Genomic DNA, 14,369 nt, shown 5'->3' with positions numbered 1-14,369 from the left:
GGAGAGGTCAGCGTGCCATGACTACCAACCTGGTCTAGAACCCACAGCAGCCATAGTTACCAAGACCACAGCAATAAAAGCAGTGTTTATTAAGCATTGCCATGTGCCCAGCACTGTGCTAAGCACTTCCTCTCATCACCTCACATGAGGTAGATAGGTACTATTATGTGGGACTCAGAAGCAACGAAACTGGCTTTTTCGTTGCTGGCTATATATACTAATAACACTGGCTTTTTCCCCCTTAAAAAAGGTATGCGTGCCTCAGCTGAAAGATTAAAAAAAAAAAAAGTATGTAAATAAAAATCCTTATTTTCTGTACAGTTTCAGATTTTTGTATGTTTTATGTGAATTTAGTCTCACCAAATGGGATCTATTTTTCATTCCTTTTATGAACCTCTGGTGTATAAAAATGCTAAAATCACCTATATAATTGGTTGCACTGGTAACTAAATGGAACCTAATTTGTAGCATGGGCACATAACAATACAGATAATTTATTCATTAGAGTTAGCCTTTGAGGGGAACTTCAACTTATAAAAATACATTTTTGTGAGATTATGGCAGAGGGATCTCACTTTAATATATCCTAATTCTAAAATGGTTTTTAGGGGTGTTTTCTGGTTATATTTGTTAGGTGATAGAAAAGGAGGACTAGCAAATGTCATAAGTGGCTATCTTTGGCTATTTGTACATTTAAATTAACTTTTTTGATTACCCATTAGGAAAAAATAGCTTTTCTAGGTGTGTAAACTTTTGCATATGTTTATAGCCTCTTACCTGTAAAAACTAAATCAGAGCTTAGAACCATGCCTGGCACACAGTAGTCATTCAATAATTATTCCTTGAGTAAAGAGACAATATTGTGTGTTCTGTGAAATAACAAAAGTTCAGGAGCAGCAGATAGTTGGTGATTCTAGTCACCTCTATTTTGTTATAGGATAACTGATTTTCTCTGAGTTTTACACCAAAATTCCTTCTTCTTTTAATACGCCTTCTTACTTAGTGCTTTTCTCATGATCATTTTCCCAAACTTCCTAATGGACATAGTGTCTCGTTTTCTGTATGTTTTTAAACCTGATATTTTGGAGTTTAATCCATCAAACATTTATTGTTAACCTACTATGTGTATTTTGTTACACTTAGGAACAAAGATGAGAAAACCTGTTACTCATATAATTTATATTCAAGTAGAATAACTGATACAAACCAACATCGTAGTATAGTAGCAGTTTAATACATGAGCTAATGTATGCATACAACAGGAGCCCAGCATTTAGGAAGCTTTTTATAAACTGTCCCAAACCCCAGGTTTTTTATATACTCCTAACTGAGTGGATGGATGGCCCATCAAAATGTTCCATGGAAAACATATAATGTCAGAAGTTACCATGTGACTCTGATATGCTCTGCCTCCCCTACCCTCCCCACTCCTCAATTGGGAACTACTGGTGAACAAGAAATGAACATAGTACAGCCATCCCTCCTTATTCCCTGGGATTGGCTCCAGGATCCACTCAGATACCAAAATTCCTAGATGTGCAAGTCTCTGATATAAAATGGCATATTATTTGCATATAACCTACACATATCCTCCTGTATACTTCAGATCATCTCTAGATGACTTATAATATCTAATACAGTGTAAATGCTGTATAAATAATTCTTATGGCCAGGCGTTGTGGCTCATGCCTGTAATCCCAGCTCTTTGGGAGGCAGAAGCAGGAGGATCCCTTGAGCCCAGGAGTTCGAGACCAGCCTGGGCAACATGGTGAAACCCTGTCTCTACAAAAAATTTAAAAATTAGCCAGGCATGGTGGCACACACCTATAGTCCTAGCTACTCAGGAGGCTAAGGTGGGAGGATCGATTGAGTCCAGGAGGTCGAGGCTGCAGTAGGCCATGGTTGTGCCACTGCACTCCAGCCTGGGCAACAGAATGAGACCCTGTCTCAAAAAAAAAAAAAAAAAAGTTGTTATACCATATTTTTTTATTTGTCTTTTTTTTTTTTTATCATTGTTTTATTTATTTATTTTAGAGACAGAGTCTTGCTGTCACCCAGGCTAAAGTGTAGTAGCTCTATCGTGACTCACTGCAGCCTCTAACTCCTGGACTCAAGGGATCCTCCCACCTCAGCCTCCTTAGTAACTGGGATTAGAGGCACACTCCACCATGCCCAGCTAATTATTTTTATTTTTATTTTTATTTTTGTAGAGACAGGGTCTGTCTATGTTGGCCAGGCTGTTCTCAAATTCCTGGCCTTGGGCAATCCTTTCACTTCGGCTGGGATTACAGCCGAATCCTTTCCCAAAGTGCTGGGATTACAGGTGTGAGCCACCATACCCAGCCCATATTATTTTTTATTGGTTCTTTTTTCCAAATATTTTCAATCCACAGTTGGTTGAATCTGCAGATGTGGAACCTGCAGGTATGGAGGGCCAACTGCATAAGGAATTCTATCTGAGCAAAGTGGTCAGGAGGTTCACAGAGGATTTTGAAGGATTATGCTATCTGGGGTTTCTTTCCATTGTATTTCAAATTACAGTAGACAAGGGCTTAATATGTGCGAGAAATTGTACTAAGTGCTGAGGATACAATAATGAACAAGATTCCTGCCTTTGTGGAGATTATATGGCAAGGGAGGAAATAAAACATTATAGATTAATTCCTGTGATCAGTGCTATGAGATGAGGTCATATCCTGAGGGACCCAGACAAGCCTAGCACCAGGGGCTGGGGTCACCAGTAGATAAAAATATGAACAATCATGCCTCAGCCCCGTAGAACAACACAGAAAGAAAATGGGGAAGAGTGAGTAGGGAAGCAGGATTTTTGACCAAAACCTCCCAGTTTAAAGGTTTCTATATGAAGAGGCCATGTACCAAGGATATATTTACTAAAAGTATCTAAATACAGGCTAATTCAATTTAAAGGAATCCCAAATGAGAGGTAAGATTTTCTTCCCCTCTAACTCCCAAGTCTGGTCTCTAAGGAGGCCCCTACAAAACAGTAGTTGTATTAGTCAGTGATAAAATTTATTTATGGTCAATGGAAATGCATTTATGAATTTGAGACTCAAGGGTACGTGTCAATTTCTTGGGAAAATCCAAGGTAATTTTCACGGAGTACTCAGATGGGAAAGTTGTCATGTGCTGTCATGTCTCATGGTAGAAATGCTACCCTTAGCCTAATAACATATAAAAGAACCATCTCTGGCTGGGCGCAGTGGCTCACGCCTGTAACCCCAACACTTTGGGAGGCTGAGGTGGGCAAATCACTTGAGGTCAGGAGTTTGAGACCCGCCCGGACAACATGGTAAAACCCTGTCTCTACTAAAAACATAAAACTGAGCCAGGCATGGTGGCGCACCCATTGTAATCCCAGCTACTCGGGAGGCTGAGGCAGGAGAATTGCTTGAACCCAGGAGGTGGAGGTTGCAGTGAGCTGGGATTGTGCCACTGCACTCCAGCCTGGGTGACAGAGCAAGACTCCATCTCAAAATAATAAAATAAAATAAAAGAGCCATCTCTTTGTTCTGGGATTCAGCAGAGACAGAGTCTTGCTAGAGATGTAAACGAATATGATGGTCTCTGCGCTCAAGGAGCATATAGTCTAGTGAAGCCGATCACCATAAAAACACATGGCTGTGATACCACGTCGTGAGTGTAAGAACAGAGCTATGTATGCATGGGGAGCAGTGGACATGATGGCCAGGTACCCTTATTATGGGAAACATAGAACCTAAAGTGTGCCCCCAAAAGAACGTGATTCAAAATAATATTTTGCTGAACATATTGGTAAGAAGGAAAGAAAACATATTTGAGTTGAAAAGTTACAGTTTATTTTTTCCCCAAACTAGTCCCCACTAACCCCTCTTACATTTTCCTCGTTGCTTTTCTTTCTTTCATTACCTTTTTTCACACTTCCTCACCCTACAGGCCGCCAGTTTGTCTTTCTGACAAACATCATTAAGTGGTAACTCTGGAGAGTTGGGAGATAACTGTGGCTTCTCTCCTCTACATGTAAAAGTGCTCTCTGGACTAGTAAGATGTGATAAAGCACCATCCATATTTCTTTTTAACAGAGACAAACAGATCATACAAACTCCCTGAGAACAAAGCCTATGTCTGTACAACTTTGAATTCTGCACAGTTTCGTATTTTAATTCGTGAAACGTGTTGATCCTTCTAGTGCCCTGACCTTAGGTCAACTGCTGGGGATGCAAAGAAGGTGACCTTTGAATTGGGTCTTGAGGGATGAATAGGAGTTGGTTCTCAATTATTTCATGTTTAAGTCGACATACTTTCCTCCCTTTGCTAAACTCTTGAATTCTTTCACTTTCGCAGCAGGATTATGCATTAACTTTTAAAAATTAAAGTGAACAGTTTAATTTTTACTGATGGTCTGTGCTACTTTTATAAAAACATGAGCAAACTGGTAGACAGAAACCAGAACTCGAGAGCAGTGGAGGAGGAGATGCTTTTACTGTGTGGGAACGAGGGCTGGGAGAGCATAGTGTATGTTCAGAGCAGTAGTAATCCAATGATTCATCCTGTCGTTCCTCTTCCTCCATAGCCATCAGGTTTGGGCGGATGCCACAAGCCGAGAAGGAGAAGCTGTTGGCGGAGATCTCCAGTGATATCGACCAGCTGAACCCAGAGTCCGCTGACCTCCGGGCCCTGGCAAAACATTTGTATGACTCATACATAAAGTCCTTCCCGCTGACCAAAGCAAAGGCGAGGGCGATCTTGACAGGAAAGACAACAGACAAATCAGTTAGTTCTCTTCTGCTGTCTTCATTGGGGGAGGCGGGGAGTTGTTGTGGGTTTTTGTTTCTTTGAGTAAATGGTTTACTGCGCTATGAATGCACATGCAGAATATTGTTCAACTGTTGGCTGTTAACATATTGCAGACTGAGTCTGAAATGCAGGAAATGTTTTCAGATAGCATAAGTAAACATTATTTTGAAGAGGGAGAAAAGTCCATCAAGTCTTTGAGAATAGTGTTAGAATGTATTGGTCATCCTAACTTTAATGAATGAACTTAAGCCCCCTCAGCCTATCACCCTCTTTTAGGATCCATCTCTTTTCTCGCCATCAAAATAACTGGCCACAGCAATATTCATTCAAGCAGCCTTGCTTTTCTCTGGGAAGAGCCTGACCTAGATTTAGAAAATGTATTGAATCCCACTATTTCACCTTTCAGGAGAACTACCAGAATTACCCTTTTTTTTTTTTTTTTTTTTGGGACGTTGTCTTGGTTTGTCACCCAGGCTGGAGTGCAGTGGCACAATCTCAGCTCACCGCAACCTCTGCCTCCCAGGTTCAAGTGATTATCATGCCTCAGCATCCCGAGTAGCTAGGATTACAGGTGTGCACTACCATGCCCGGCTAATTTTTGTATTTTTAGTAGAGGGGGGTTTCGCCATGTTGGTCGGGCTGGTCTAGAGTTACCTCTTAGGGAAGTTCAACATGGGGCATAAAATAGATTATAGATATTAGGTTATCTTTCCTTCCTTGTAGCATTCTTGATTATTCCGGGGCAACTAGAAGCTCTGTCCTTTTATTACATATGGAATTTTATCTTCTGCAAGGCTCTGAGCTGCCTGGGCCACTCCAGTGGACTCTCCAACATCTGTTCACTCATTGAGCAGCACCGTTTAGAAAACCCAGAATGGGTTGTAGTTGTTACTGAGTTAGGTTTTCCAAGCAGCAAAGCTCTTCCCTGACTGGAAACTGAGAAAACAACATGGAATTATAGCATAAAATTGTGCCTGAATTCGAGTCCCAATTCTGCCATCAGCTTGGATGACCTGGATCGTGTCTCTGTACCTCAGTTTTTGTTTTTGTTGTTATTTATTTATTTAAGACAGTCTCGCTCTGTTGCCAGGCTGGAGTGCAGTGGCACCATCTCGGCTCACTGCAACCTCCGCCTCCCTGGTTCAAGCAATTCTCCTGCCTCAGCCTCCTGAGTAGCTGGGACTACAGGTGCATGCCACCATGCCCAGCTAATTTTGTAGTTTTAGTAAAGATGGGGTTTCACTGTGTTGGCCAGGATGGTCTTGATCTCCTGACCTCATGATCTGCCCGCCTCAGTCTCCCAAAGTGCTGGAATTACAGGCGCAGCCACCACGCCCGGCTTTGTAGCTCAGTTTTTAACGACAGGGTTTGGCTTTGATTCTGATGTCTGCACAATGCTCCTAGGGCTGTAAGAACTGCAGAACACACTCAGAAGACACTGTCCCAACCATGGAAAGCCCTTGTATGCACTCATTTATTTTCACGTGAACACCTCCCAGAGAGCTATGCAATTATTTGATAGATATGTGTAACTTTTCCCCTATTCAGATATATTGTGGGGAAAATCTCATTAACTTTTCATGTATTTTGATGACCATCTCAAGATGGTAGTCCTTCTGTTTAGCTAAACCATTTAGTAAGAGAATCAGTTAATAGAAAAAGGAAACTTGCGGCATAGAGCCATACACTGATAAGGACAAAGAGTTTTCCGATTTGCAAATAGGTCTCTGATACCTCAACAATAATATACCTGGATTCAATTCTTTACAGTATAAAAAAAACCTTGCACATTTATTAGGTTCGAGTCACATTGCCACCTGACTACTGCTATTATTATCCTCTTTATTTTAGAGATGAGGAAAATAAAGTCCAGAGAGGTTAAACATTTTGCCCTAAGACCCCACAGCAAGTGTGTAGAAGACCTGGGACTATAATGCAGGTTTTCTGGCCTCTAGTTCAGAAGATTCGTAGCATGCTAGCCCCTCAGCGCAGTACTTTAGGAAGCTAGTCTTTCCCACTTGCTGTCAGTGAGCCAAGGAGACATAACACACTGAGAAAGCTTCGCTCTGAGAAAACTTTCTGTGATTGTTTTCTCTCAGTTTTTAGAACAGTAGGAATTCTTCACCTCATCTGCTGTCCCAATATATTCACAACTGGAAAAAATTTGTGCTGTTTTGGTTCTTTTCAAATTACAAAAGTCCTTGACTAGGACTGCTGGCTTTTACATGCGCAGGACTGCACAACACTGGTGATCATAAAGCTCATTCGTTCAATGAGAAAATTGGCCATAGCAAATCAAAAACAAATGAAGACCTCTGCGTAGCTGATTGGACTACAGAAAATAAACTATTCATATCCAGGAAGAAAAAAATTAAAGGATTGCTGAAAAGGAAAGAGCCCTAAAGCAAACTATCTACAGTTTTGGTTAGTTTTTTTTTTTTTTTTAAGGTGGGGTCTTGCTGTGTTGCCCAGGCGGGAGTGTCTTGTTATATTGGCCAGGCTGGCCTTGAACTCTGGGCTCAAGCAGTCCTCCCACCTCAGCCTCCCAAAGAGCTGGTATTACAGGTGTGAGCCACCAGCCATGGTTAGTTTTCATCAACTGCTTTCTCACCTTCTTTTCATCCTCCAATTCGTACCTACAATCCTTATTAGAAATCCTGTCTACTTAGTAGTACCAGAAAGTCAGGCAAAAGACTGAAAAAAAAAAAAAAAAAAAAAAAAAGCCTCGGTGGTCAAGAACTTAAAATTACACTACTGGTGTCCAGCGTGCTCTTATCTGTGTCACTGGAGGACACACTCAAGATACCTCACTCCAGTTGACTCCTTGGCTCTAAATCTTTGAGTTAAAAAATAAGGAGGTTCTTTATGGAATAAACAGGTATTAAGTTATTTAAAGGAAAGGGCTGCAAAATGCTTGGTTATGGGCTTTTCAAGTTCAGAGGCCAAGCGTTAGTCATTTTCTTCCAATAACTAGGACTGTGTCTTGCCCCTAATAGTTACTCAGACTATATTTGCTTAATTGAATTAAACATGGTTGCCTATGCCCTTTGAAATTCTGGACTTTCAACAGAGGGCCTCTAACTAGCCCAATATTTGCTTACCAAACTGCACATTATTGATGATCTGGATTCAGGCAGGATCTGGAAAAAGAGAGACTGGGCCAAATTAAAATAATCCGTTCACTGATGACACAAAACTAAACTACAATTGTTTGGCACCCTCTCTTCTCCTTATCTTGCAAAATCAAATTAAACACTAGTGGAAAGAAACAGTTCAGAGAGGAATATGGGAAAGGAAAAAAAAAAACAAAATGTGATTTCCAATGAGACTAGAGGTTTGTTCTTTATCTACATGATTATGTTATTCATTTGATAGCATCTCTCTCAGGGGTGTTATGTTATCTCTTGGCCAGGACTCATGAAAGTTAAGATTTGCATTGATAGGAAAAGTTTTGCAGAAATGTGGACTCTTGAGAGAGTGGGAGGTATACAAAAGTGGCTATGGCTGTGCAGCAGAGCAATTTGCGTTTCTTATACACCCTGCTTGAGACTGATGTCATTAGTGTTGGTTAGGCCAAGGCTGGGGGAGGCTACTCAGAATAGTGGGTTGCCAGTTACCCAGAACCTTTGGAAAAGGAAATGGCTTGATTGAAGAGGCCATTCTTTAAATGTATCATTCTCCTCAATTTCACCATTGCCTATTGTAGAATGCCTGCTGCCTGCTCAGCGTTTGCCTCCAGGCAGACCAGGATTCCTTCCCCTCCCCATCTAAACTTCCTTCTCCTGGATCTTATTCCCTAGGGCCACTTGCACCTTTCAAAATGGATAAATTGCATTCCCCTGCTCCCCTTCTACCAACTTTAACATCATGTCCTTGGTATAGGATGCCCTACTTTTCATTGTTTTGCCTAATTAAGAATATGCTTGGGAATTTTAGGCTTAGGGCCGGGAAAAGATGGGATATGGAATTGTTAGCTATGGATTGCCGGACAAGAAATTTTAGGAGCAATAGACCTTTTAACCATCCTCAATAGGATGGAACTGACTCTCCCCACAACCTATTTCCCTTTCAGTGGCTTGCTCCAGCCAAGGCCCCTTATTTAAGAGGTCTTTCTGCACTCTGAAAACCATGCATATGCCAGAACTAGGTGCTCTGTTTCATGAAGGCAGTTTGATAACTGAATGGACTTTGGAAGTGCTCAGTGTTTGACTATTACCCTGGTGTGATGATCACACTGGGTGTATCATTGTCACATGATCCCATGTTTGTTGGTGAAAATAAACAGTGGTTTTCAAAAACCATTTTCAGTGCCATGGTTTGTCATAAAACAATAAATAGAAAAACGCTTGATGTGCCTGCCAACTTTTCACCCCCTATCTAAGAGATGGCGAAGCTCTGGCTGCACTCTATCTGCAAATAAGGAATAAAACTCTTTATTTGTGCTATATTGGACTTTGGGTTCCAAAGCATCACATTGTTTATGGTAGGTACATGTAGAGTCACTGTTTTTATAATTATAAGAGCAAACTGGTGCCATTGGAAAAAATGTCTTTCTAAATAGTGTGTGAAATATGAAACTAGTGAAGAATAAAATCAATATGGAAATGTAAACTTCTATGAAAACATTTCCTTACCCATTTAAGTTTGTGCATTCTGAAATTTACAATGGCCATCAAACCCAGTGACTCAAAGCTATTGGAAAGATATCTGTCCTGTTAAATCCTACACTTACAGCTAAACAACATATGGGCTCTTTTCCCTTTATCTCTGGAAAAGCCCGAGTGAGCTGGAATTTGCTCCCCAAAGGAAAGACATCAGGCAGAATCTTCAGAGAAAGGGGCTTAGGGACCCCAGTAGAAATAAAATCAGGATAGTAGTGCCAATTTGTTTCTGGGGCTGCTGGAGAAGTTAGGCTTCTGGGATCATTCATCCATCTATCAATAGTAATAAAATAAATTCTTCTATTTTTTTTTTTTTTTTTTTGAGGCGGAGTCTCGCTCTGTTGCCCCCAGGCTGGAGTGCAGTGGCGCGATCTCGGCTCACTGCAAGCTCCGCCTCCTGGGTTTATGCCATTCTCCTGCCTCAGCCTCCCGAGTAGCTGGGACTACAGGCGCCGCCACTACGCCCGGCTAATTTTTTGTATTTTTAGCAGAGACGGGGTTTCACTGTGTTAGCCAGGATGGTCTCGATCTCCTGACCTCGTGATCTGCCCGTCTCAGCCTCCCAAAGTGCTGGGATTACAGGCTTGAGCCACCGCGCCCGGCAAATTCTTCTATTGCCAAGACTGTCAGGAATAGCTAAAGATATAAAAGATCTGAACCAGTTTCTTTCAGAGAATAAGTTAAAAATAATATTTTTAGAGTTAAAAAGAAAAGCACTTGGATTTTTTTTCCCAATGGCTGGACTCAGTTGGCCAATACCCTTGCTTGCCTGCTGAATAACTCTTTGGCTGGCAATTGATTTTTTTAAGAGCTGTGGTTATGTGCTAGTTCATTAAAGTGTGAATCATTCTTCATATTAAGTTTTCATTTGTTTGTCTTAAATCTCTAAACCCTGCAGGAAAGCAGAATATCTTTGACAGCTTTCAAACTTCACTTCTATCACACACAGCACTCCACCAGCACCTCTAGGAAACAGTCGTTCAAAAGGCACTGCCCCAAGACCCCAGCATGTAAGAGCGTTAGTTTAAAATCTCCAGTTCATCCTAGAATAATCATTTTAAAAGGAAAAAAAGAAGTGAGGAAGTCCTATGGAAAGCAATGGAAAGGGAAAAGTTCTCAACCCAGAATCAGGACTTAGGTTCTAGTTCCCGGTTTGCTATAAATGGCACTTTGACTTTGGAATGTCTCTGGCTTCCGTTTATTCATTAGTCAGAGAATGATGGGGCAGATTATTTCTGAAGACCCCTTTTGTCCTATAAATCTCATGGTTCTCAACAAGAGGGAAACAGGAACAACGGGCAGAAACCAGCAAGAGGCTGAGGAAACCAAACCAATGAATTTTGGATTGTAGCTAACCGAGGAGAACCGTGTGTGCCACAGGTGATGAAAGTCAGATGTGTAAAAAGGAAGAAGGAAACAAAATGAAGGTGAGCCCTAAGAATTCAGTGTTTTGCCCTGGTAAAACTAGGAACATCAGGAAAGCCACACTTGATGAGGCCCACATTTTTCCAAGCCAGTTTTTACTCTGACAGGGTTACCTCAAGTGATTGTTTGAGAGAGGGTAGACGGGTTGACTACACTCATTCAATCTGCCAAATTAGAAAAGTCACCCAGAATACCCTGTGCTTTTTGAGTGATTTTCATGTTTATGAAAATTCCTTAGCTTGCTATTTTGTTATTCAAAAGGATTATAAACATAGAGCATTCATGTATAATACCTTTCATAACTCATGTTAAAATGCTGATGTGGGCCGGGCGCGGTGGCTCAAGCCTGTAATCCCAGCACTTTGGGAAGCCGAGACGGGCGGATCACGAGGTCAGGAGATCGAGACCATCCTGGCTAACACGGTGAAACCCCGTCTCTACTAAAAATACAAAAAACTAGCCGGGCGAGGTGGCGGGCGCCTGTAGTCCCAGCTACTCGGGAGGCTGAGGCAGGAGAATGGCGTAAACCCGGGAGGCGGAGCTTGCAGTGAGCTGAGATCCGGCCACTGCACTCCAGCCCGGGCTACAGAGCAAGACTCCCTCTCAAAAAAAAATAAAATAAAATAAAATAAAATAAAATAAAATAAAATGCTGATGTTATTGGATTTCTCAGGAACAGTACTGTTCTATTTCTCCATTCAAAAAGGTTAAAAAAATTAATTACTCTATTTTCATCATTAATCCCATTTCCCCCATTGTCTTTGTATTCTACATAGGAAGCATGCCATAATTGAATTTACTCATCTATATAAAACAGTGCTTTAATCCTATTCTGAAAATCAAAATATATTTTTGAAAATCAAAATATGTCAAAATTGAAAATCAAAATATGTCAAAATATTGAAAATTTAAATATATCAAAATTAATTATATTTGATGTATCCCTCAAAAAATTGATTTCTCCTTACAGAAATCTTTTTGCTTTCCTGGAGAAACACTGGGTTCACGTGCAGCTTTCTTCATTCTATTCTGGTCTGTCCAATATATGAAAAGCACAAGCACACAATGACCAGTGACAGATTTGCTATGAAGCTAATGAAGCTTCATGGGGCCCTTCCCTTGTGCAGAGCTCCTTCCAGTGCTTGGGGAAGGGCCCAAGCAATTTTATTCTCATAATTTGTAGTACCTTCCTTAGAGAGGCCCCACTACTGTGTACATTTTATGCACCACAAAACCTGAATTCACCCCATCATGTCCTAGCTGTAATTAAGCTCTCCTTCCTGTTAAGGAGGGATGCTTACCCAGCCATTTGATGTAGGGTCTGAAGATAAATACACTATTAGCCCCAAACTAGAAGTGTTAAATCATTAAGACAAAATTTGAGAATGATACGGCTGCTATAATGGCAATCTTTGGATAATACTGTCCAGGCTGATGGCAAGTGTAAGGACTCCACTTTGCTTTGTGAAAAATACAAAAACACGGCCGTGGAAGTACAGTACATTTTGTATGGAACATTGTACCACATTGTACCAAATGTCATGTTAAATTAATGATTCAAGATAAAATTATGCAGACCAAATTTGACCAGGGTTTTAAAAGGTTCTCTCTCCATGAAGCAGGCTGGCCACGATCTTCTCTCTAGGTTTGAAGGTAAGGAGGTTCCCTGTGAAATATGAAAGTAACGCCTAAGTGAACTGTCTGCAATCTAAGAATTGGTGAATTGGTTGCAAAGAAAGGCAGACCACGCCCACCCAGGGATCTCTCTTGCAGTTTGACAGAGAAAGAATCTATGCAGCCTTCAGAAATGCAGTGAAAACGGTATAATCAGATATGACTAGGAAAAAAAAAAAAACAACTGGTGTTCATTTGCATGTCAACACCCAGAATTCTCTGCTAGTTCACCTCTTCTTCAGAATGCAGAAAGGACTGAAAAGCTGAAATGGAGCCTGGCGCAGTGGCTCATGCCTGTAATCCCATCACTTTGTGAGGCCAAGGTGGGTGGATCACCTGAGGCCAGGAGTTCAAGACCAGCCTGGCCAACATGGCGAAACCCCGTCTCTACTAAAAAAAAAAAAAAAAAAAAAAATAGCCGAGCGTGGTGGTGGGTGCCTGTAATCCCAGCTACTCTGGAGGCTGAGGAGAATCGCTTGAACCCGGGAAGTGGAGGTTGCAGTGAGCCTAGATCGCGCCATTGCACTCCAGCCTGGGCAACAGGAGCGAAACTCCATCTCAAAAAAAAAAAAAAAAAAAAACTGAAATGGTTTGGCATGATGGTGGGGTGCTGATTCCTCTCTCTGTCCTTGAGTATTTACTGCCAGGAAATCCTGACCAACATCAATTGCCAAGGGGTTAAAGTCACATTGTTGTTAAATTGGGAGAGAAAATTAGCAGGATTTTGTGCCCTGTGTTCAACTATTACAGAGTTTCGAAAACAGGAACCTGGAGCTTTATATGAGGGGACAGGGGAAGTAAAGGGGAAGAGTGACAAGGGTGATTTATCAGGGCGTACTTCCAGATAAATCACTTACATGGAGGTGAAAGAATTTCATGCATATGTTCTGTGCCAAGAAGCCAAATGGTTGAGCAGAAGCTCCTCTGAAAGTTGAAGTGGGCAGTTCTGGGTACAGTCTTTCCACATGTGAAAAGGCGATGATTTTGTATTCATGTTATTTGTACTCCTGCATGTGCAGTTGGTCTTTTCAGGTGTCCAGACCATCATTTTCTCATGACATTAAAGAAAGCCAATAAAGGCTAGTTGTGGTGGCTCACACCTGTAACCCTAGCACGCACTTAGGGAGGCCAAAGCAGGACGATTGCTTGAGCCCAGGAGTTCAAGACCAGCCCGGGCAACATAGCAAGACCTCATCTCAAAAAATGAAATAACTTTTTTTAGAAAAAGAAAGTCAGTATTTCATTAATATATATTATAATACACTATAAAATGCCTGTAGGACAAAGAAACACGTTTTCTCTAGGTTCTGTGACAGCATCATTATCCATTCAAATTTTTCTCATAATTAGAACCTGACATTCTGGAAAAATACAGTAAATTTTCATTGATGTTACTTGCTCTGCCCCCCTTTTATTTCTCCCATTAATAATAATAATCCTGAAAAGAAAAAAAGAAAAAGGAAAAAAACCACCCAAGCGAAATGTTTAAGAAATACGGTACGGACAGTTTGGTCCCTTGAAAAATTAGAGCCACCAGGTAAACCTGTTCTGGGGTCCTCACATCTGTCCCCTTTTGGAGTTTGGTAAGTAGTACAGTTGAAGTGAATTTTTTTGTAACAAAAGTAAAAACTTCCAGAATAACTCCAGTAAAGGGTGTTGATGTGACGTACAAGTTTGGAAATATATTTAACATCTGAGAGTCCTTAATGTTGGTGTTACTTCCTCCAGTGTAGAACAAACTTAATCTTTTGATGAAAATCATAGAGTTCCATAGATATGAATAGAATCTCCAACCAGTGCATCTTGAAGCCAGCT

General features: G+C 41.0%; 1 protein-coding gene across 8 annotated transcripts in view; it reads left to right on the top strand.

Annotated features, from left to right (window-relative positions):
- The window catches only part of PPARG (peroxisome proliferator activated receptor gamma), a 147,769-nt gene that overhangs the window by 113,744 nt on the left and 19,656 nt on the right, over positions 1-14,369 (top strand). For 7 of the 8 annotated variants that reach the window (XM_025377456.1, XM_025377454.1, XM_025377455.1 and 4 more), the window contains one exon: positions 4,571-4,770. The exons of the other annotated variant lie outside the window; for it this stretch is intronic. In XM_025377456.1, the coding sequence (XP_025233241.1) occupies positions 4,571-4,770 (200 nt within the window). The remainder of the gene's footprint in view (positions 1-4,570; positions 4,771-14,369) is intronic. 8 annotated transcript variants of the gene reach the window in all.

Source organism: Theropithecus gelada, chromosome 2 (genome assembly GCF_003255815.1).
Source record: "Theropithecus gelada isolate Dixy chromosome 2, Tgel_1.0, whole genome shotgun sequence".
Taxonomy (NCBI): Eukaryota; Metazoa; Chordata; class Mammalia; order Primates; family Cercopithecidae; genus Theropithecus; species Theropithecus gelada.
Note: the sequence above shows the minus strand (reverse complement) of the source record. Positions and strands in the feature narration are given on the sequence as shown.